The following is a 25445-nucleotide window of genomic DNA, read 5'->3' on the forward strand; positions in this document are numbered from 1 at the left end:
GTTGCTTGAAGTCCAGTGTGAAGTTTCCACAGTCTGTGATGATTTGGGCTGCCATGTCATCTGCTGGTGTTGGTCCACTGTGTTTTCTGAAGTCCACAGTCAATGCAGCCATCTACCAGGAAATTTTAGAGCACTTCATGCTTCCTTCTGCTGACAAGCTTTATGGAGATGCTGATTTCATTTTCCAGCAGGACTTGGCACCTGCCCACACTGCCAAAAGCACCAAAAGCTGGTTCAATGACCATGGTGTTACTGTGCTTGATTGGCCTGCAAACTCGCCTGACCTGAACCCCATAGAGAATCTATGGGGTATTGTCAAGAGGAAGATGAGAGACACCAGACCCAACAATGCAGATGACCTGAAGGCCGCTATCAAAGCAACCTGGGCTTCCATTACACCTGAGCAGTGCCACAGGCTGATTGTCTCCATGCCACGCCGCACTGATGCAGTAATTCATGCAAAAGGAGGCCCAACCAAGTATTGAGTACATGTACAGTAAATGAACATACTTTCCAGAAGGCCAACAATTCACTAAAAATGTTTTTTTTTTGGTCTTATGAAGTATTCTAATTTGTTGAGATAGTGAATTGGTGGGTTTTTGTGAAATGTGAGCCAAAATCATCACAATTAAAAGAACCAAAGACTTAAACTATTTCAGTCTGTGTGCATAGAATTTATTTAATACACAAGTTTCACAATTTGAGTCGAATTATTGAAATAAATGAACTTTTCCACGACATTCTAATTTATTGAGATGCACCTGTATATTTGCATCACAATGACTAACATAATGAATGAATACACTACCATTTAAAAGTTTGGGGTTGTTAAGATTTGTTAATGTTTTTGAAAGAAGTCTCTTATGATCACAAAGGCTACATTTATTTGATAAAAAATACAGTGAAAACTGTGATAGTGAAATATAAATTTATAATAGCTGTTTTCCATTTTAATATATTAAATCAGCATATAATGATTTCTGAAGGATCATGTGACACTGAAGAATTTGCCATTGCAGGAACAAAGACTAGAATACCCAAGACGTGTCACTCGTATTGTTTTGAATGGGGAAAAATGCAATGCTCAATATGGATGCTCAAATCGCAGGAAGCCCTGCCTTCTGAATGAAAGAGCCAATCGCTAATCGGTAAATTCAGCACGTCACTGCAGCTGCCGTTAGAAGTACCGGTTGCAGAAACGGTCAGCGTTCTGAGTCTCTGAAGGGAGGGGATCATGCTCTGCTTCAGTATGTCACAGTACATGTTGGCATTCATGGTTCCCTCAATGAACTGTAGCTCCCCAGTGCCGGCAGCACTCATGCAGCCCCAGACCATGCCACTCCCACCACAATGCTTGACTGTAGGCAATACACACTTGTCTTTGTACTCCTCACCTGGTTGCCGCCACACACGCTTGACACCATCTGAACCAAATAAGTTTATCTTGGTCTCATCAGACCACAGGACATGGTTCCAGTAATCCGTGTCCTTAGTGTGCTTGTCTTCAGCAAACTGTTTGCGGGCTTTCTTGTGCATCATCTTTAGAAGAGGCTTCCTTCTGGGACGACAGCCATGCAGACCAATTTGATGCAGTGTGCGGCGTATGGTCTGAGCACTGACAGGCTGACCCCCCACCCAACCTCTGCAGCAATGCTGGCAGCACTCAAACGTCTATTTCCCAAACACGACCTCTGGATATGATGCTGAGCATGTGCACTCAACTTCTTTGGTCGACCATGGCGAGGCCTGTTCTGAGTGAAACCTGTCCTTTTAAACCGCTGTATGGTCTTGGCCACCGTGCTGCAGCTCAGTTTCAGGGTCTTGGCAATCTTCTTATAGCCTACGCCATCTTTATGTAGAGCAACAATTCTTTTTTTCAGATCCTCAGAGAGTTCTTTGCCATGAGGTGCCATGTTGAACTTCCAGTGACAAGTATGAGAGAGTGAGAGCGATAACACCAAATTTAACACACCTGCTCCCCATTCACACCTGAGACCTTGTAACACTAATAAGTCACATAACACCGGGGAGAGAAAATGGCTAATTGGGCCCAATTAGGACATTTTCACTTAGGGGTGTACTCACTTTTGTGGCCAGTGGTTTATACATTAATGGCTGTGTGTTGAGTTATTTTGAGGGGACAGCAAATTTAAACTGTTATACAAGCTGTACACTCACTAATTGACACTGTAGCAAATGTCATTTCTTCAGTGTTGTCACATGAAAAGTTATAATAAAATATTTACAAAAATGTGAGGGGTGTACTCACTTCTGTGAGATACTGTATATGTATATATATATCACAATATTACTTTTTATTGTATTTTTAAATGCAGCCTTGGTGAGCATAATGTAAAAAAAAAATGTAAAAAATAAATAAATAAATAAAAAATTTAAAAATCATAATTAGTTCAATCTTTTAACCAGTGATGTTAATTAATTTTTGGAAAATTATAAATTAATCATTTTAATAAGTTCAATTATCAATCCAAATGTTATAAGTACCATAATCATAATAATTATATGCAGTATATATATCTTTTTTTTTTTTCAAGAGACAGTACTCAGAGCCGTGAAGAGTGCCTGTCTGTGTTGCGTTCCAGCGGAGACTTCCTGCGGTACTCTGTGAGTGTGGCTCTGCAGAAGATCCAGCAGCTGGAGGAGACGGGACACACAGACGGGCCAGAGGGACAGAGCCCTGATAAAACCTTCTGTCACCTCTGTGACATCACCAGGTCTAGGCTTATGTTATTGAGCAGCACATTTCATTACGCACATGGGTTCATTGGCTGAAAGAAGCTGCAGTTATTAACCTCGTGTTTCCCTGCATGCAGTGTGTTAATGTGGCGCTACACCAACGTGCCATCGACCGTGGAGGATGCTGGGAAGAAGGAGAAGGGCCAGAGTGTATCGTTACTATGTCTGGAGGGTCTACTGCGAGTCTTCACCACCGTTCTACAGCGATTCCCGACACGCATGAGCAACTTCCTGTCATCTCTCGGTGGGCCTAAAACATTCATGTGACTTCTAAATAATACTTGTTAATGGTGTTTTAATGAAAAAAAAAAATCTGTGTTAAAGATGTTTCAGGCGAAGGAGAGGCAGAGGGTGAGGGGTCTGATCTGACAGAGCAAACAGCTTTCTACATTCGCCAATTTCAGGTACCAGTGTCATTTTCAAACCCAGCATGACTGTAATGTTCCATATCACCTGTAAGAAAAAGTTGGACAACAAAACACACTGGTAAATATTGTAAGTTGATCTTTTCTGTACAGCGAGCGCTGATGAACCAGCTCAGTGGGGGAGAGGAGGGGTTCAACAGTAAAGAAGCTCAGTTATTGGTCAGCATCCTCAGCATACTCTCACGGCAACACAATCCTTCCTCTCAGCAGGTAGTTCTTCAAAACACTCATGCTTTTTCAGTATTAGCCGTCAGGAATCTCAATGTGATTTTTGTTGGGTTTTTTTGTGCAGTTTGTGCAAATGATCACCTGGACTGTGAAAATTTGTAAGGAAACCAACTTTGGTAAGTGATTCATGTCCAGATACAAAGATAAAACATTTATTAGGGACTGCTGGGAGTATTTCATACCATTAAAAGCATTCCATTAGCATTCCAACATTTATCTTGACATTTATATTGTTGCAAGAATTAAAAATAATAATAATAATAATTAAATAAAAAATGATCTCTCAGTCTCAATATTAATTTAATAGCTAAAAAACTATAATTTTGTCCAAACGGACATTGTTGCCCAGTAGATTCAAAATATTTACCATGAAACTAAAAGAGTCAAAATCTAGTATAAAAAGGCAACATTTTTATACTGCTCTTTTAATAAAATAACAGGAATAATGATATATTTCATTATTTTCTCTTGTGTTTACCAATATACAAAATGCATAAAACACTATTCAAGTGACTGAGCTCTTCAAACATTAGTACAATATTTAAATAGAAAACACTTATTGTAAATAGTAAAAAAAATCACAATATTACTATTTGATCCAGTAAATGCAGCATTGCAGCAATAGTGCAGTCTTCAGGAAATGTGATGCTCAAATAAAAAGCTTGTTAAAATCACAGTATTCACAATGCTGCATAATTATAGATCCCCAACCCTACTTTCACCAATTTGTTATAAAGATAATCTCTCTTTCAGAGGACATTTCACTCACTAAGGGCTTGCTGTCCCTGCTGTTCAACATGCATGTCCTGTATAAAAGCCCAGTGTCTCTGCTCTGGGAGATGTGCCAGGACATACACAGCCAGCTAGGAGACATCGACCAGGTACTGTAGCCTCAGGTCTTCTCAAGGCAGCAAAATTAGCCTGTTTTGAACACTGAAAGTACTGGAGGACTTTACATTTGATCTTACAACACTAGAAAAACTATCTCTGTTCCTGAGCAGGACGTAGAGGTGGAGAAACAGTCTCATTTTGCCATCATCAGCATGAAAACAGCTGCATCCACCACGGTAAGAACGGACAGACTTCAGAAATTCAATTCAAGTTTTTAAATCTTCATACCTGTTATTAGAGCACAACATCTGCATCTCTTCCTTTCCAGCTTCTAGTCTTGTCTCAGGTTGGAAAGGTGTTGGATGAAGTCGACTGGTTGATTGCCAAGAAGAAAGGCCAGATAGGCTCAGACAGAACAATTTCAGGTAACACACCAAAAACCTCTTGAGATGTCCAATCTTTTCTCCTGAAAGGCCTCCAACACACCTGCCTGGAAGTTTCTGACTAGCTGGGTCAGGTGTGTTTAATTAAGACTGGCCTTAATTAAGATGTGGACATCCCAGATCTAGAAAAAAAAAGTGTATTATGGCAACTTCCTGTGTGTGTGCATTAGGAAATACCCAGCAGCCACTGGGCCAGCAGGACCCGATCGAGAAAGCCGTCACGATTCAGTTAGGCACGTTGTTAACAGCTCTGCACGAGCTGGTTCAGACCGCCCTGCCCACGGGACCCTGCACAGACACACTAATGAGAGAGCTCAGTCGAACCTACAGCATCCTGACTACACTTACCAAATATGTGAGTCTTGTTGTGATTTATGACTGTAATGTGTTTTATAATCACCAATTCAGTCATTTTGGTTTGCTCTGTTATGGTTTGGGGAATCTTTACAGCTTCACACAAAAACAGCGCAGCACATGAAATTAAAGTCATCAAAAACATTTCTTTTTTATTTTGCAGTATATTCAGCTATGTGCGACCCAACCCGGTCAGCTCTCCGCACGTTTGGAGAAATTGGTACGATTTTTCTTAATATTTACAGCACAGAGTGTTACTCATCAAAAGACAACTGTTTTAAACTCAATGGAAAAATCCCTTTATTCAACTACAACCATAGCCGTCCACAACAACATAACAATACCGGAAGCAGCGATCTCTCCCCCATAAGAGTCCTAACTTCCTCTCAGTGTACTATATGTAAACTTACGTTCAGAACCCTAGCCAAATAGCAGAAATATTACATGTATACAAAAATCATAATGTATAACCATGACTGAAACTTAACACAGAGGGTGGCAAGAAAATAAATAAATTGTTTAAATGTGATATTCAAATAAACTTTAACATAAATGATAATGATATGTGTCTATAAAGGCTGGTTAAATCCTGAATCTGATTTCCAGTGGATTAGACTACTGAAACTAATTTCTACTGAGACTAGAAATGTTTCATCGGCATATCAGAATGATTTCTGAAGGATCATGTTACAATAAAGACTGGAGTAATGATGCTGGAAAATCAGTTTTTTTCATCACAGGAATAAATTACATTCTAAAATATATTCAATAGAAAACAGCTCTTTTAAATGGTAATTAGTTCACAATATTACAGTTTTTGCTGTATTTTTGAACAAATTGGTGAATGTAAGAGGCTTCTTTCAAAAATGTTACTAACCCCAAACTTTTAAAAGGTAGTGTAGTTGTAACATTTATCTCAAACTATTATTGCAAGAATGTAAAATTTGATATAAAACTCAATATGTATGCCTTTTATTTATGATAAAACAAAACTTTTAACTGTTTCCTACCAAAGGAACTACTGTCTTGTCCAAACAGCCATTATTACCAAGTAGGGTAATATTTAACATAAAACAGTAAAACCTAGTTTAAAAATATTCAAGGCATGTTTTTGTAGATCCAGACTTAACCTAAATGCCATTAAATAACTCACAAACATCTCTTGTGTCTAGGTGAAGCTGTCAGGGTCTCATCTCACTCCTCAGTGTTACTGTTTCATCACATATGTACAGGTATGCACCTGGAAATGGCCCTTTTTATTTTTTTCAATCTTCACCACACTGTCTTTGACACATTATCAAATGTTCTCCTATGCAGAGTGGAGAGCTGACAGCAGGAGGCCCGGAAAAGTTGAAGAAGAAGAAAAAAGAAGATGAGGCAGTAGCAGCCGCTTCAGTAAGAACTATTTAAGGTCGGGACACACCAAGCCGACTTCAAAGAACTAGCGGCGACGAAAGCCGATGGTGTTGTCGCCTCGTGTCGGTAGCATCGGACCAAAAAGCTGCGCTCGAACACACCGCACAGATTACAGCCGACGGCAAACTAACACATGTGTTCCACGCATGCGTGAGAGGAATTAACTGTCCATATCAGCAGCTATCAATATTATATATTCGTCATTAAAAAGGAGAAACCGAAACAAAGATATACGAGATAAACGCAGATATACGGAATGTAAACAAAGCAGCGCTTGCTTACCATTTGGAATATCAGTAACGTTGATAACTTTAAAGGGGTCATATGATGCGATTTTCTAATTTTCCTTTTCTTCAGTGTGTTATGTAGCTATTTGTGCATATATAAGATCTGCAGTTACAAAGCTCAAAGTCTCCCACAAAAGGATTTATTCTATCTAAAAGAGAAGGCTGATCCAGACTGGGCTAAAACACCTCATTCAAACACGCCCCCACATCTCTACGTCACGGTGTGGAAATATTTGCATAATGCCGCCCAAATGTTCACGCAAGAAAGAAGGCGTGGTTTCAGGAACCACAGTAGTGTTGAAGCAGCATGTCAGGGAGACGCTGTGTGTTTCTGTGCGAAAGCAAAAGCACTTTATTTGGCCTTCCAGAAGTAGATGCAATGAGGAAACATTGGTTAAGATTTATTTACAACAGAGCAGCACAACCCAGATATGGACGACAGTTTTGTGAACCTAGGAGAGTAGCCTACAAGGCTGGCTGTGCAAAGGCTATTGCTAAAAAAAAATGGGTAAATTCCGACTTTGCTATGACAATCAGGCACTTATTCTGAATCAGCTACTGTAAGTATGTTTTCTTAATAGTTTAAGTATTTGCTATTGACTGTTTAAATGCGGAGTTTTGCACCGTGTAGAGTATTGCGTCGTGTGTGTGTGCGTGAGAGAGAGACAGGGTCACATCACAGTGGAGTCAGCTTTCTTAATCGCGGCTTGTGTACTGCAAACACATACGAGCATCATCACTGTGTCTGTCACTTTACTCTGTTCCCCTTTCAGGCTTGAACTGATGGTAAAACTAAGGACATTATTTACTTTCTTTACATTTATGTTGAAAGCTGAAGCTCGCGATTATGGTAAGGGGCGTTACATTTGCGACGCGTGCTTGTGGTGTTCGGCCAATCACAATGCACGGGGTCAGCTGGCCAATCAGAGAAGACTGCTTGTCGGAAGGAGGGGCTTTGTAGAAAACAACGTGTTTGAGAGAGGCGGGGCATAGAGGAACTACAATAATGTACAGTATTTGAAAAATAATGTGTTTTTTGAACATTAAAGCATGTCAACATATTCTGTTACACCAAATACACAAAATAATAATCTTTAAAATAGCATCATATGACCCCTTTAATCATTTTAAGCGGCTCATGTTATGAAAACATTCGCATATTAGAATGATTGGGAAAGATCACGTAACATTTAAACAGCCTTCTGTCTGTACCACCTTCATTTACATGCTTGTTTTCATCACTTTCGCTTTAATTCTCGGGCACTGACTCGTTCGCTAAACTGAACATCCAATCAGAGTTCTCACCCTCGCCGACGGCCCCGGCGCCAAAACTGCCGCCGACGAGTGGAACACACCAAACAAACTAGCCCGACTGTCACCCCGGCCTTTAGAATCACTTTTTAGATGGTTTTTTTTGGTATTTATTTGGTATAACAATTTAGGCTATGGTGTGCAAAGTCTTGAAAATGTTTTGTGCAACTGATGTGATTTTCTTTTCTAGGCTAAAGTCCTTCGTGAGAGTAAAGCCATACCGAACCTCATTTTCAACATCGAACAGTATGAGAAGTTTCTCATTCTTCTCTCCAAGAAATCCAAGGTAAAGTCTCTTAGGTTTTTGTCTATATGCACAGCATATACAACAGCAAGCGTTACATAAACCTTTGAAAAATGAAGGCACATCTGTGAATGTTTTCAAACAGGTCAATCTGATGCAGTACATGAAGCTGAGCACCTCCAGAGACTTCAGAATCAATGCTGCCACATTGGAAGCTGCGCTGCAGGAACAGGAACAGCAGCGGGATGAAAGCCAACAGGTGTGTCTTTGTTTAAACATGTTCATACTCGGACAGTGCTGTGGGTTTGGGTTCATCTTCAATAGTCTTTCTTTCTTTAGACTGAAGATTCTCAGGTTTCAGAGGAAAATCAAGCACCAAAGAAAAAGAGGAGGAAGCAGTGAAAAAAAAATAAAAAAATCTATTTCTTCTTTTGCACTTTTTACAACCCCGTTCATTCATTTCTCTCATTTCAACACTGCCCTTTTCTGAGTTCACACTAGGGGTAGCCATTTATGTGCTGAGAGAGGCTGCATGACCTGCGTTCATTCTTTTCATGCCACAGATATTATTATAGCCTTGTAGCTTGTCGTTTTCCTTTGGCCAACGACCCTTTGGTGATCTCTAGAATCTGATAAATGTCCAACGCCTCACCTGTTGATATATAAAAACAGGATCAAGTTGCTTCGCAGTAGCACATCAACAATATATAAAGAATCCATTTCTAACTCTTTTAATTCATGCATTGTATTCATTTTATGTGAATTTATGAAGTGTTAATGATTTCTTCGTGTTCACAGAATGCCACTATAATCTTAATAAACAAATGTCCACATATGATCTGGTGTTTTTTTTTTTTTACAAACAGTTCACCCAAAAATTAATTCTGTCATAATTTGCTCACTCTCACATTATTCCAAAGTTGTATAACATTTCAGTGGAACTAAAAAATGTAGTTTTCATACAATGATAAAAAAAGATTTCTCCCTTTGTGTTTTACAGAAAAATGGTTTAAAACAGGAGAGTAAAGGCTGGAATAGACTACTTGACTTAAATCTGAACTGACTTTAAAACATGCCTGAGTGCCCAAAATCTGCAGACTGGCTCTGACTTTAAGAAATTTCTGCCATCAACTCCTAACTGTAAATATGGGCAAAAGTCACAGTGTATTCCAAAAGGAATAATTCACCCAAGAACTACAAATAGCTGAATTTTTACTCACCCTCAGGTCATCAAAGATGTAGATGTTTGTTTCAGATTTGGAGAAATTTAGTATTACATTACTTGCTCACCAATGAATCATCTGCAGTGAATGGGTGCCATCAGAACGAGAGTCCAAACAGCTGATAAAAACATCACAACAATCCACAAGTAATAATCCATAATACTGCTTCCTCCAGGGGAAAATAATCCATCCCCTATTGTCCTCTCACATCAAAATCCACTGACATCGTTTAGAACCTGTCAATGCTGTGCTCGTCAAACAGCCACCCCATGGCCACCAGCATTAGATGGAGATAGTCCACCGCTGAACTCTGAACCACCCAGTTTACTCTGCTGGTAATGAACTAAAGCATAATAGAAGTCTCAGGGAAGGAAACTAAACTCCATTTAGCAAACTTAGCCTTCCTGTAGCGCAAACAGTACAGCATGGTGCTAGCAACGCCAAGGTCATGGGTTTGATTCCTAGGAAAAGCAGGAACTGAAAAAATATTTATATATACACGGTATGTGTACCTTGAATGCTCTGGATTATCATTCAAGCATCTACCAGATATATAAATGTAGAGTAAATTAACTAAAACTATGGTTTATATGAAGAATTAAAAGATAAACAATATTTATGTTTTAAAAATTGAAGAACAAATCTGCCTGCTTGAAAAAAAAATTGTGCTCAACAAAAACACTTACATTTTTTTTTAAATACCTTTATTAGATTATTTAAAAAAACTAAAAAAAACCTTGAATGAAGACCTCATGTGTGGCCAAAACATCAAGAGCACAATACAACATAGCTTCAGGAAACAAGTGTTTTCTGAAGTCCACAGTCAACGCAACCATCTACCAGGAAATTTTAGAGCACTTCATGCTTCCTTCTGCTGACAAGCTTTATGGAGATGCTGATTTCATTTTCCAGCAGGACTTGGCACCTGCCCACACTGCCAAAAGCACCAAAAGCTGGTTCAATGACCATGGTGTTACTGTGCTTGATTGGCCTGCAAACTCGCCTGACCTGAACCCCATAGAGAATCTATGGGGTATTGTCAAGAGGAAGATGAGAGACACCAGACCCAACAATGCAGATGACCTGAAGGCCGCTATCAAAGCAACCTGGGCTTCCATTACACCTGAGCAGTGCCACAGGCTGATTGTCTCCATGCCACGCCGCACTGATGCAGTAATTAAAGCAAAAGGAGGCCCTACCAAGTATTGAGTACATGTACAGTAAATTAACATACTTTTCAGAAGGCCAACAATTCACTAAAAATGTTTTTATTTATTGGTCTTATGAAGTATTCTAATTTGTTGAGATCATGAATTGGTGGGGTTTTGTTAAATGTGAGCCAAAATCATCACAATTAAAAGAACCAAAGACTTAAACTACTTCAGTCTGTGTGCACTGAATTTATTTAATACACGAGTTTCACAATTTGAGTTGAATTACTGAAATAAATGAACTTTTCCACGACATTCTAATTTATTGAGATGCACCTGTACGTATTCTGAATATTTTGCTAGATTCTATTCTTTATATTATTTAATATGAGAATTCATAAACTCATATCTGTCACATTATATTATGAATTGACAACAATACTTAAAAATACCTGATTAACCACCGTTGGTTAATTGCAAGTATACTAGCATGGACAACAAAGCAGAGACAATATGTTTGTCGTCCAAACAATATGTCTTTGTTGTCCATGCTAGTATACTTGCAAATCGGTTTCTTATATTAAAAGACAATATTTTATTTTTATTCGTACAGCAATTGACCCAAAACACATTCGGATGCACTACAGCTTCTTCTTCTTCTTGGTTTTATGGCGAGTTGCAATCTTTGCGCATATCGCCACCTACTGTGCTATTATGCAATCAGGATTTTTTATTTTTTTTGGCGTCTCAACAAAATGATGCATTTTTTTATTTTTTATTAGCAAACAAGTCCACTACAGCTCGATCCGAAGAAATCCTATGTTTCTATGAAGCGCAACTTGCCTCACAGCGACACCTAGTGTTTTGGTACCGCATGATAACCCCGTCTGTGTGATATTTTCATCAGTGGTGGAGACTATTTTTCACCTAAATCATTTTTAAAATAACTGAATTGAAAATAGTCAGCAAATAGTTTAAATCAAATAAAAATTTCAACAGTGTATTGCAGTGGCCTCGTGGCCTAATGGATAAGGCGTCTGACTTCGGATCAGAAGATTGCAGGTTCGAGTCCTGCCGGGGTCGTAATTTTGCCATTTGAATAACGTTTTCTTATTTATATGGTTAAGAAACGTAGGGTACACTCACAACACATAAATAACATTTAACTGCACGAAAACTGCCTCATATGAATAAATCATACTGCGATTACACGTGTACTGTTAATACTTCACAATAGTGCATGTTATTTATTTTAAATGCAATCCCCTCACTAAAAAGACAATCATGACACTATCTGAACATAGTCTGACTACATTACCTTACAAAAGTCGCTCTGAAAATGTTTGTAGAGGAACTTTTGTCGAATTCAAGTGTCTTAATATTGTCGCATGAGGGCGCTATGGCCATAGAAAATGAACATCTTTCAGCATGAGACTCAATTCTTTAATTATTTGTAACTTAACATTTTTTTATATATATTTTTCAATGTAGAAAGTGAAACAATAATGTGTTTTAACATCAAATAACAGAAGCTGATTCATATTGCTGTTTATAAACCTAAACTGAAATATGATTAATGATTGATTTAACTATTTAATTGTTTTCAACAATAAAAACATATGCATTTATAATAGGCCTATTCATTGGAACAAAGCAACAAGAATCAATTCAGATAATCCAGCGATGTCAGCCTCACAGAAGAACATTAAAGCTGATTTTTGTAAAGAGTCCTTTTATATTTAAATCACGTATAAACCTGCATTTTTCGTTCGTTCTAATGATATAGAGTAAAAACTGCAATAAATATAGTAAATTCAGCATAATACGGTAAAGTATCTCTTTATATTTGTTGATAACATTTAACAAATCTCTCTCTTTTTTTTGCAATTGGTCGTTAACATGGGTAATTCTCTCACATCTTCTCCAGTGATTTAATTTGTAGATTATTATGGGTTCAGTTCAGAATGAGTAAATGTTCTTTCTTTTCTTTGCCAGCGTAGTCCTATAGAAGCCAGTTGAACAGATACGGCTTTTCTCAGCAGATGAAAGAGCCCTTGTTAGATCAGACCCTTAATTTTGCCAAGTGTGGAGCCTGAAGAACAGGAGGGGTGGGACGTTTGCCTGTGTGTAACTGAGAGAAAGCTTTAGATGGGGAGGCATGTCTTTAGAGGGGGTTTGTGTCCTAAACAAACTTCTGTTAGTCCCTGCAAAAGCTACCCGGGGGGCTGAGGATACATCAAATCATCATGTTTAGGAGCTCAGGCACGACTCAGGCTGGTTGAAAAGCCTGTCCAGGCCTTGAGTGATGCTATTCATGTTTGGGAGAGAGAGGTCATAGGGTCAGGGGGGTTCACAGGCTCCGGCTCTATTGGTATGCTAGCGTACAATATACATATATCCTCATGAAGAGACCGAAATCCTGCCATTTTGAAAGAAAAATCAACAGTTGTGGAATGTATCCATCTATCTATCTGATAGAACACTTGTTTTCCTATTGTTCGTAAAATTATTTAAATCACAAATTGCACAAAAAAAGAAAAAATAGCTTAAATCAAATGTCTGTTGTGTATAATTTAATTGAGAATTCAATCATTTAAGATAAAACAAATGTATAAATAAATCAATTCTTATTTTTCATAGCCGTTACCCGTCTTTGGTCTCTATATGGGTTCATTGACATGCAGACGTTTTAGGGACCTCAGTGGTCACTGGGGAGAAAGAGGAAATCGCCACTCAATTAGGAGTTCTCGACCTGTCATTCTGAACTATGACCTCTGTCATTTTGGTCCAGTTTATTGTCCTCTAGGGAGTGACCAGCTGGTCTCTGTCCATCTGATATTCATTCATCTGAACTCCATTAAGTGCCCATTTATTGGTCTGGTCTTAAAGGGACAGTTCACCCAAAAATGAAAATTCTGTCATCATTTACTCACCCTCATGTCGTTCCAAACCTGTATGAGTTGCTTTCTTATGTTGAACATAAAAGATGATATTTTGGTGGTAGGAAAACAAAATACTATGGAAGTCAATGGCAACCACCAACTGTTTGATTACCAGCAATCTTCAAAATATCATCTTTTGTGTTCAACGTAAGAAAGCAACTCGTACAGGTTTGGAACGAAATGAGGGTGAGTAAATAATGACAGAATTTTCATTTTTGGGTGAACTGTCCCTTTAAGGTGTCAAGGTAATTACCGGTAAAGAAAATGCATCTTGTGTTTTTTGTTTGTTTTATGTATTTATGGTTATACCATTACAGGTACAATTACAACATATAAAATTAAATAAGAAAAAAATCCCAATGTCATCCATTATACAATCAATATACATCCAATGTACTATAACTGGTAATTATTAAAAAAAAATCAATAAAATGTTCTCAGTATTACAGAACCCAATATTGAACTAATACAATCTATAATCTTCAATAATCTGAAATATTGTTAATCAATGTGAATCTAATTTACGTTTGGTCTAGTTTGTCAACGAAGGATACTGAGGTACACAGTAGGCTACATTTCTTTTAAATAACATAATTAGTTACATATTTTAAAAGCGTTTGTGCTCCTTATATGTAAAGGTAGGCTACTTAATTATTATTTTTCTTCATTTCCACAGCTGTACACACATCTTATTTTATAGTGTCTGTTACGAAAATCCTTTCCTTGACGAGAATTTATGAATCTTACTATGGCAAAAACTTAGCTTTTGAATATTAAGTAGGCTATCTGACGTCTCTTGCTATAACTTCCAATGGTGAAAGCTCGTGTCTTGAATATTTATTTGATTTCGCTGACGTCGATTCGTAACCTTCCAATGGGGAGCGTTTGTCTCTTGAATACTAAGTAGGTCGTGCTGACGGTGATTCGTAACCTTCCAAATGTCGAAAGCTTAGTTTATGAATATGAATTGGAAATTCTTCGCCATCGTAGGATTAGTGAATTCGCGTCTGGTCTTCACATCTCCTCTATATTTATTGGCTAATTAACACTTACTGCTAGCTGGCACAGAGGTCACTGATAGAGATATTCTCACAGTCATCTGCATGAACGCACGAGGAAAATTATACATGTGTGTGTGTGTGTGTGTGTGCGTGTGAAATTTGGTTTTATAGTCAAATAAATAACTAAAACAATACAGATATCAAATTACAGCCATTTCAATTTATAGTAAATTTTAACGACAAATCGCATCATTTTTGCAGGTTATTTTTCTATTTCTAAAAGGTGTAGCCTATTATTATTTTTTTTTTTAAATTAAACAAATTTGATTTGGAAATGAATCGTGCTAAAGTCATTTATTATATTTTAAGGGTTCTTATTAAAATATCTTATTCAAAACCTTGTAACTAAAACACAAACCTTTTCATAACGTTGCCCGTTGAAATCTGCCCTTCAGGATGATCATAATTCTCAACAATATACAAGTGTTTTATGAAGCCCACAAATTAAGCTAATTAACTCACAGTAATTAACTCTTCACTGGTTTGCCAGGTGTGACACAATCTGATGTCAGTAAAATGCAAATACAAAGCTGATTCACATCATTCACTTTTGAATCATCACGTTTATTCAATACAATATACATCAGAAAAATGTTATTTAGCCTATAAATAAAATTAAATGAAAATAAAAAATCAGAAAAACCAAACATGAAAAACACAGGAAATACATACACGTAAAAATACAAAACTATGTGGATATAAATGGCACATATTTCTCTCTTCTTTTTTTTTGAAAGAAAAAAATCTAAGCAACTGTAAAAAAAATGCAAACATAATCTTAATGAAAATACTGTATAATACAGTACAGAACAATAATTTTTTTATTAAAGACAAAATACTTTTGCTCTCATATACACACACATCATCATCATCAACATGATTTTATGTGCCTCTTATGGCTCCCATTGTTCTCTCTGGATGAATAATTAGTCGACTAATTTTCGACAAAGTGTGAATCCACCGAGTTCAGTCCACATCTGTAAAAGAGAAACAGAGGTGCTTACTTAGAGGTGCATTAAAACAGAGGTGCATTAACTTACAATCTAAAAGACCTGCTTCCTTAAACAGTGATTTTTTAATTGCACAGACATTATGTGGGTAAATTAGGCAAACGATCAGAATAAAACATCGGCACATATTTCTCTCTTCTTTTTTTTTGAAAGAAAAAAATCTAAGCAACTGTAAAAAAAATGCAAACATAATCTTAATGAAAATACTGTATAATACAGTACAGAACAATTATTTTTTATTAAAGACAAAATACTTTTGCTCTCATATACACACACATCATCATCATCAACATGATTTTATGTGCCTCTTATGGCTCCCATTGTTCTCTCTGGATGAATAATTAGTCGACTAATTTTCGACAAAGTGTGAATCCACCGAGTTCAGTCCACATCTGAAAAAGAGAAACAGAGGTGCTTACTTAGAGGTGCATTAAAACAGAGGTGCATTAACTTACAATCTAAAAGACCTGCTTCCTTAAACAGTGATTTTTTAATTGCACAGACATTATGTGGGTAAATTAGGCAAACGATCAGAATAAAACATGCCATTGTGCCTGCCGCTCAAAACACAATCCACAATACAGCTTCACACAGAGACGTACAGAGGCCGCAGAGTGACGATGATACAATTTTCATATTTTCCACGCTCATCAAAAGCAAAATAGATGATCCGTAATCAATCTCTTTCTCTCTTCCTCAATAGGCCTTTGTAAACAGTGTAAGCGCTCTGTCACAGTGTTCAAATAGTATGCATTGAGGTTCCTGATGCCTTTCATTACCAAAGGGGAGCAGCTTCAAGTCTTTCTCTGTTCATTTCCATCCTCTCCCCTGTATACGCAAGCTCTCGCTTTCTCTTTCTGCCCGCACAACGTAGGATTTGTCCTTTTTTCTTTCTTGTTGTTTTCCTCCGAACATCCTCTTCGGGCTCCATGCAGCTTATGCAAATGACTCCTTTTATTATACCCTCCTGCTGCCCGACAACCACATACACACACACACACACATTCTTACACACACTGTAATTCTCTTTCCGACTCCAACACACACCTTCAGCATCGCCAACCAATTACAAGACGGCGGTCTTGGCAGAGCTCCATTTGTATTTACTGAGCAGTGCATAAAAACACACATGCATTACTGCAATTACAACCAATCCTTTGCACCATATGGGACTAGATTTGAACTTGAGACCGGCGGCGTGCAGATGGTGGGGTGAGGGTACGGCTAGACTGAGCCTCAATGGGGGGGTGGACCAGGTCTGAGCCCAAAGATTGGGCTCCATGCAGCTTATGCAAATGACTCCTTTTATTATACCCTCCTGCTGCCCGACAACCACACACACACACACACACACACACACATTCTTACACACACTGTAATTCTCTTTCCGACTCCAACACACACCTTCAGCATTGCCAACCAATTACAAGACGGCGGTCTTGGCAGAGCTCCATTTGTATTTACTGAGCAGTGCATAAAAACACACATGCATTACTGCAATTACAACCAAACCTTTGCACCTTATGGGACTAGATTTGAACTTGAGACCGGCGGCGTGCAGATGGTGGGGTGAGGGAACGGCTAGACTGAGCCTCAATGGGGGGGTGGACCAGGTCTGAGCCCAAAGATTCCCAGGCTCCAGGACCGTGCCCAGCTGCGGAGAGAGGGGGGGGAGGGGGGACGTCACTAGACAGCCCTGACAGCACGGCCTTTTCACAGGAACATTACTGAACCCTCTCGCCGCCCTTCCATAGCAACTTACACACGGGTCAAAGGGAAAACAGACCCCCCCCACCCCCGTATGCGAAGAAAGAGGGACGGTATGGAACGAGACGGTCTAGACATATGTGTACTTGAACTTGACTTCCCCGACTGTTCGTTTCACCTGTCGTAAAATCAATCACCCTTCAGAAGTGGGTGAAATTAGAAATTAGACAGCTCAGGTGAATAGGGTAACATTTTTAACTACTAGATATCACCATTCTTCCCCAGTTACTTAATAACAGTACGGTAAGACATCAAATTTTGTATTACAATTTTACTGAAATGTATAAATACGGAGATGAGGCGGTATGTAATTAAAAATGCATAGAAATCTATGGAAACCTGTTCAATCATGGGATACAAAAACAAAAAAAGTAACTGTGACTTTTTTATCTCACAATTCAGACTTATTTTTCTTGCAATTCTGAGGGGAAAAAAGTGAGATTTGTGAGTTTCCATCTCACAATTCTGGCTTTATAACAAATGTTTATAATTCTGAGAAGAAAAAAAGAAGAATTGCGAGGAAAAAAAAAGTTAAAATTCCAAGAAAAACATCTAAATTGTGAAATAAAAAAAGTCGCAATTACCTCTATTATTTTTTATGTTTTTGTCCCCTGGTGGAAACGGGTTTTATAGAAATCTGAACACAGGTTCAAAATTCTTGTTTCATTTTGCTGACATGTTAGGGTTAAAGGTTTTTACAAAAGCTCCATATATTACTCCATGATTCAGAAAATGTCAACTGTCAGCAGCCAGAAATAAAATGCTATATAAATCAGGCGAATGATATATGAACAAACCACTATGTAAAAACCTTCAGAATATAGATATGAATAAAACAGTAAAGTTTGGTTTATGTAAGTGCTACTGGACATTTCTGGCATATAGATAAAGTGAAATAAAATAAACACTTGTTTTTTTCCCCCCACACTATTCAGAAAGATGACATTTCATGGAAGCAAAAGAGCCCAAAATTCACCAGTCATCATGTTGATTGTATGTCTTGCCTTAAAAAATGAAAATTGTGTTATCTTTCACTCGCCCTCATGTTGTCTACAAAATAAGACATTCTAAAAAAGATCTCAAACTTGTGCCAAAGTACCCCCGTATGCGAAGAAAGAGGGACGGTATGGAACGAGACGGTCTAGACATATGTGTACTTGAACTTGACTTCCCCGACTGTTCGTTTCACCTGTCGTAAAATCAATCACCCTTCAGAAGTGGGTGAAATTAGAAATTAGACAGCTCAGGTGAATAGGGTAACATTTTTAACTACTAGATATCACCATTCTTCCCCAGTTACTTAATAACAGTACGGTAAGACATCAAATTTTGTATTACAATTTTACTGAAATGTATAAATACGGAGATGAGGCGGTATGTAATTAAAAATGCATAGAAATCTATGGAAACCTGTTCAATCATGGGATACAAAAACAAAAAAAGTAACTGTGACTTTTTTATCTCACAATTCAGACTTATTTTTCTTGCAATTCTGAGGGGAAAAAAGTGAGATTTGTGAGTTTCCATCTCACAATTCTGGCTTTATAACAAATGTTTATAATTCTGAGAAGAAAAAAAGAAGAATTGCGAGGAAAAAAAAAGTTAAAATTCCAAGAAAAACATCTAAATTGTGAAATAAAAAAAGTCGCAATTACCTCTATTATTTTTTATGTTTTTGTCCCCTGGTGGAAACGGGTTTTATAGAAATCTGAACACAGGTTCAAAATTCTTGTTTCATTTTGCTGACATGTTAGGGTTAAAGGTTTTTACAAAAGCTCCATATATTACTCCATGATTCAGAAAATGTCAACTGTCAGCAGCCAGAAATAAAATGCTATATAAATCAGGCGAATGATATATGAACAAACCACTATGTAAAAACCTTCAGAATATAGATATGAATAAAACAGTAAAGTTTGGTTTATGTAAGTGCTACTGGACATTTCTGGCATATAGATAAAGTGAAATAAAATAAACACTTGTTTTTTTCCCCCCACACTATTCAGAAAGATGACATTTCATGGAAGCAAAAGAGCCCAAAATTCACCAGTCATCATGTTGATTGTATGTCTTGCCTTAAAAAATGAAAATTGTGTTATCTTTCACTCGCCCTCATGTTGTCTACAAAATAAGACATTCTAAAAAAGATCTCAAACTTGTGCCAAAGTCCATTTGACTTTCATTATGTAGACAAAAACAGACTTTCTTTTGTGTTCCACAGAGGGAAAACTAATTCATTCAGGTTTGGAATGACATGAGGGTGAGTAAATGATGACAGGATTTCGATTTTTGGGTGAACTATTCCTATGAGTCCTATTGTTTGAGGAGCGTCTGCTTTTCTCTTCATCAGTTCTTTCCTGCGTTTCATCACAGAGGCTCAATTAAACTCACGAGCCTCAAGGGTTACAGGCACTTTGCATCAGCTAATGAGCAGCCCTAATAAATAAACTATAAACATCTTTTTCAACACTCGGGTAATTTAATCGACTCGTGCTGTAATGCACATTTCCAGCAATTAAATCATAAACAAACCCACATAACATCTGAGAACGATGCTTTGACTTTGTCCCATTAGAAATCGGACAACGGAACCAAATCCGACTCAAAAATCAGGTCAAGTGCTTCTGTTCTTAAGGGTTTCCCATCATCGTAATGAAAAACAAAAATGAGGATGTAGGAACATCCGTCTGGGTACTTTAAAGATCCGGGCTGCTAGATAGATTAGTTCTTGGCCAAAGTTGTATTAAGAGACTAAGATTAAACTTGACCTACATTTACTCTCATTTAGGACTCTGAATGGCACATGACGGATATTGTTTACATTATTAACACCTAGAAGTAGAAATAACAATATTTTCGGGTGATTAGTAACTTTACCACTTATAGTTACTGACTTGAACAGCTTTTAACAGCTTCCCTTGTTACTGTTTAAAAGCAGATTCAGTTGACAGAGTGCGACTTTAGCCCAGTTGAATAACACACAGTCAAAGACATATAAAGACGACAGACTTTTGCTCATGGCTGTTGACCTAAATACACAGCAGACATGATCTTGATTTAATCTTACTGTGTTAACAGATAATGCAAGGCACTTCTCTTTATCATCCAGCACATGATCAAAAAGCATGGCGATTGTCTACAGTCATGCAGATGGAATATCACAGGTTCAATACAAACTAAGCTCTGTTGATAGACATGTTTTTGCTGGTTTCGGGGTAACATAAAAATATACGAAACAATTTCTAAAATAATTTGGATTAGAAATGAAATAAACAGCTGTTGTGCAGTTTCCCCATAGACTTCCACTGGAAGTGCATTACTGTTAATCCCTTTTTTGTTTAGGTTAGGGTTATTATCTGAGGTAATGAACTTGCTTTTAACCTTGAAATACTCCTGTCTTATTCAGCGATTAGCATGTTTTGGGCCTTTTTATTTTATTTTTTTAAATGATCTTAGACACAGAAAAGAGCTGTCAAATAATCCACTGCACCACAACTCTGTCTGCAAATAACATATTTAATGTTTACTGATATCTATATATACCATATTTTTTTCACATATCTCATATTCCTTTTCACATACTAAGATTATCTGAGTGCTGTACACACTGTAATACAGTGGCGTGCATGCGGGGCTTTTAATCGCCCCTTTAATCGCAGACGCTACAGTGCCCTTTCAGTCCAATAAGGTGCCCCCGGACCACGAAAGGGTTAAAGCTTTAATAATATCTGCTTGCTGGGTTTTAATTAGGTCAGAGGAACTATAAGAATCTCAAGGCAAAATAAGTTCATTTAAAATGATTATTTTCATTATTACTATTGCTATTTTAAATGTGATATTACTGAGGTCTTTGGGAACCTAACCATTAGAAGCTTAAAAAAAAAGTTTGTTCAATAGAAACGCTGTTTTTTTTTTTCAACTGTAATAATAAAAATAAATGTTTCTTGAGCAGCAAATCAGCATATTAGAATGATTTCTGAGGGATCAAGAAATGGAGAAATGCCTGCTGAAAATTCAGCTTTGCATCACAGGAATAAATGTCATTTTAAGATCTACTGTATTTTTGATCAAATAAATGCAGCCTTGATGAACATAAGAGACTTCTATCAAAAACATTTAAAAATCTTACCAACTCCAAACTTTTGAACGGTAGTGTATGAGTAGTTTTGCTAGCATACAGTGTTATCAACACTTAATATGTTTGAGATGGTTTAACTATCACATATGCAATTCTGATATATGCATTTTTGTCCCTTATGTTGGGCGTCCAACTAGCGCAGAGGAAGTGACCACAGACCTGAGGTTTACAGTATCGTGAGCCACTAGAGGAACTAAAACATGTCTCTTCATCACGCGTCCACACCTCCTTCCTTCCACCCTCTGAATCTATCAATCTCGCAATGTGTTGCCACAAACCCTTCCCTATTTTCCTTCCTTTCTGTTTTAATTTTCAAATCTCTATCACTGTAATGGCTTATTATCAGCATTATCATTTCTCTCTCTGTATCTCTGTGCCCTCTCTTAGATGAGGTGAAACTGAGGTGGGGTTGTTGTTTGATGGTTTCTGTACTCTGCGGAGCTCACAGTGCACGTGGTGCCCGCCTCTGATATGACCTTCATCACAGTGCCGATGCAAATCACCAACCCATGCAGCCTTGTACATTTCCCAGAGGTCTATTAATTTCATCAGCAAAAAACTGTTTCGTTCTTTACTGGATCTGAAACAACGAATACCTGTGGACATTTCTCAATATATTTCAACAACAATAAGTACATTAAGTACATGGCTGCATTTGCACTGGCACAGCAAATAACCTTATATGTGACCCTAACAGTCATAAGGGTCACTTGTTTCGAAATTAAATACGTTTTCCATTGATGTATGGTTTGTTAGGATATGACAATATTTGGCCGAGATACAACTATTTGAAAATCTGGAATCTGAGGGTGCAAAAAAATCTAAATACTGAGAAAATCGCCTTTAAAGTTGTCCAAATGAAGTTCTTAGCAATGCATATTACTAATCAAAAATTAAGTTTTGATATATTTATGGTAGGAAATTAACAAAATATCTTCATGGAACATGATCTTTACTTAATATCCTAATGATTTTTGGCATAAAAGAAAAATCAATAATTTTGACCCATACAATGTATTTTTGGCTATTGCTACAAATATACCCCAGCGACTTAAGACTGCTTTTGTGCTCCAGGGTCACATATACTGTTTGGTACCTGTTAAACATACAATATACAACGTTAATATTATATTTAGTGGCCCCAAAAAGTATTTAGATACCTTTGTCACACTTATAAATATATGAAGTTCATTCCAATTGAAAAATATGTGAAATATTGTCCTTGAAAAGTGTATTTGTGTAGATTCTTTAAAATAATATGGCATTTTTTTTGATAATTTGAAATATACTGCACACACACACACACACACACAAAGGCTCTGCGATCTGCATAACCGTCTCGTGTCTTTGGCATCTGGTGGTGTCTGGTCTGCATCGGTGTTTCCCACCCTGCCCCCTCTCTAGTGCCGCAGGAGCAGCGTCCCTGACAATGGTGGGAAAGCAGAGCTCTTTATAAAGGAGGGGGGCCTCCATTGAGAGCGAGGGACCAGCCGCGAACTGGGCAGAATATTAATGTCCGACACCATGTTCTGTTCATTAAAGGCACGCATGCTGCAGCTGCCGGCCCCGGCCCCACGCCGGCCCTCATACCAGTATGGCATTTTTTTTGATAATTTGAAATATACTGCAATGATTTTCATTTTAAACCTGGTGTAACATATATTATATTATATTATATTATATTCAAAAATATAATTGATTACTATAATGCAACGCTGAATTTTCAAAGTCTTCAGTGTCACATGATCCTTCAGAACTCATTCTAAAATGCTGATTTGGTGCATAAGAAACCGTTTTTTTACGTCCACACCTCCTTCCTTCCACCCTCTGAATCTATCAATCTCGCAATGTGTTGCCACAAACCCTTCCCTATTTTCCTTCCTTTCTGTTTTAATTTTCAAATCTCTATCACTGTAATGGCTTATTATCAGCATTATCATTTCTCTCTCTGTATCTCTGTGCCCTCTCTTAGATGAGGTGAAACTGAGGTGGGGTTGTTGTTTGATGGTTTCTGTACTCTGCGGAGCTCACAGTGCACGTGGTGCCCGCCTCTGATATGACCTTCATCACAGTGCCGATGCAAATCACCAACCCATGCAGCCTTGTACATTTCCCAGAGGTCTATTAATTTCATCAGCAAAAAACTGTTTCGTTCTTTACTGGATCTGAAACAACGAATACCTGTGGACATTTCTCAATATATTTCAACAACAATAAGTACATTAAGTACATGGCTGCATTTGCACTGGCACAGCAAATAACCTTATATGTGACCCTAACAGTCATAAGGGTCACTTGTTTCGAAATTAAATACGTTTTCCATTGATGTATGGTTTGTTAGGATATGACAATATTTGGCCGAGATACAACTATTTGAAAATCTGGAATCTGAGGGTGCAAAAAAATCTAAATACTGAGAAAATCGCCTTTAAAGTTGTCCAAATGAAGTTCTTAGCAATGCATATTACTAATCAAAAATTAAGTTTTGATATATTTATGGTAGGAAATTAACAAAATATCTTCATGGAACATGATCTTTACTTAATATCCTAATGATTTTTGGCATAAAAGAAAAATCAATAATTTTGACCCATACAATGTATTTTTGGCTATTGCTACAAATATACCCCAGCGACTTAAGACTGCTTTTGTGCTCCAGGGTCACATATACTGTTTGGTACCTGTTAAACATACAATATACAACGTTAATATTATATTTAGTGGCCCCAAAAAGTATTTAGATACCTTTGTCACACTTATAAATATATGAAGTTCATTCCAATTGAAAAATATGTGAAATATTGTCCTTGAAAAGTGTATTTGTGTAGATTCTTTAAAATAATATGGCATTTTTTTTGATAATTTGAAATATACTGCAATGATTTTCATTTTAAACCTGGTGTAACATATATTATATTATATTATATTATATTATATTATATTCAAAAATATAATTGATTACTATAATGCAACGCTGAATTTTCAAAGTCTTCAGTGTCACATGATCCTTCAGAACTCATTCTAAAATGCTGATTTGGTGCATAAGAAACAGTTTTTTTAAATATTGCAGTTTAAAAATGTTCAAATGAACAGCATTGATTTTAAATAAAAATCTTTGGTAATACTATAAATGTCTGTCACTTTTGATCAGTTTAATGCATCCGTGCTGAATAAAAGTAATAGTAAAAAAAAAATATATATATATATATATATATACACACACTAAAAAAAGTACTAAAAACTAAAAATTATTTTAATTTAACAGCTAAATCTGCACTCAAGGAATAATAGAGAACAAAATAACCTTCAACACATTCTATTAATGCACAAAAACACACTTGGCCCATTTACATCAGCATCCCACTCAGACTCAGACATGTATTAACTACATGCAAAGTAATTAAGATGATCAGGTGGCGAACACCCTCCGTCTGTAAACATACACACCCCTGTACACACACACACACACACACACACACAAAGGCTCTGCGATCTGCATAACCGTCTCGTGTCTTTGGCATCTGGTGGTGTCTGGTCTGCATCGGTGTTTCCCACCCTGCCCCCTCTCTAGTGCCGCAGGAGCAGCGGCCCTGACAATGGTGGGAAAGCAGAGCTCTTTATAAAGGAGGGGGGCCTCCATTGAGAGCGAGGGACCAGCCGCAAACTGGGCAGAATATTAATGTCCGACACCATGTTCTGTTCATTAAAGGCACGCATGCTGCAGCTGCCGGCCCCGGCCCCACGCCGGCCCTCATACCAGCTTCACCCTCTCCCTGCCTTTCAGAAAACCCCAAACCAGATCGCCAGGGGCACGACGGGCCGTTTCTGCCAGGGCCTGAGACTGAGGGGAGGCAGAG

At 37.6% G+C, this 25445-nt stretch overlaps 1 protein-coding gene and 1 non-coding gene across 4 annotated transcripts in view; both read left to right on the plus strand.

The window, feature by feature from the left end:
* LOC107564606 (Fanconi anemia group I protein-like) overlaps positions 1-9133 on the plus strand; it is a 25259-nt gene extending 16126 nt beyond the window's left edge. For 2 of the 3 annotated variants that reach the window (XM_016249724.1, XM_016249726.1), the window contains 15 exons: positions 2556-2735; positions 2835-3001; positions 3082-3161; positions 3276-3392; positions 3475-3526; positions 4164-4291; positions 4412-4477; positions 4570-4666; positions 4855-5039; positions 5202-5258; positions 6211-6270; positions 6356-6433; positions 8243-8338; positions 8442-8555; positions 8636-9133. In XM_016249724.1, the coding sequence (XP_016105210.1) occupies positions 2556-2735; positions 2835-3001; positions 3082-3161; positions 3276-3392; positions 3475-3526; positions 4164-4291; positions 4412-4477; positions 4570-4666; positions 4855-5039; positions 5202-5258; positions 6211-6270; positions 6356-6433; positions 8243-8338; positions 8442-8555; positions 8636-8698 (1540 nt within the window). In that variant the 3' untranslated portion in view covers positions 8699-9133. The remainder of the gene's footprint in view (positions 1-2555; positions 2736-2834; positions 3002-3081; positions 3162-3275; positions 3393-3474; positions 3527-4163; positions 4292-4411; positions 4478-4569; positions 4667-4854; positions 5040-5201; positions 5259-6210; positions 6271-6355; positions 6434-8242; positions 8339-8441; positions 8556-8635) is intronic. The other variant, XM_016249725.1, reaches the window with a different exon arrangement.
* Positions 9134-11680: 2547 nt separating this feature from the next.
* Positions 11681-11753, plus strand: trnar-ucg (transfer RNA arginine (anticodon UCG)). The gene has a single exon. It is a non-coding gene; the product is annotated as a tRNA-Arg (tRNA).
* The last annotated feature ends 13692 nt before the right edge of the window (positions 11754-25445 follow it).

This window comes from Sinocyclocheilus grahami, unplaced genomic scaffold (assembly GCF_001515645.1).
Source record: "Sinocyclocheilus grahami isolate Dianchi unplaced genomic scaffold, SAMN03320097.WGS_v1.1 scaffold950.1, whole genome shotgun sequence".
Taxonomy (NCBI): domain Eukaryota; kingdom Metazoa; phylum Chordata; class Actinopteri; order Cypriniformes; family Cyprinidae; genus Sinocyclocheilus; species Sinocyclocheilus grahami.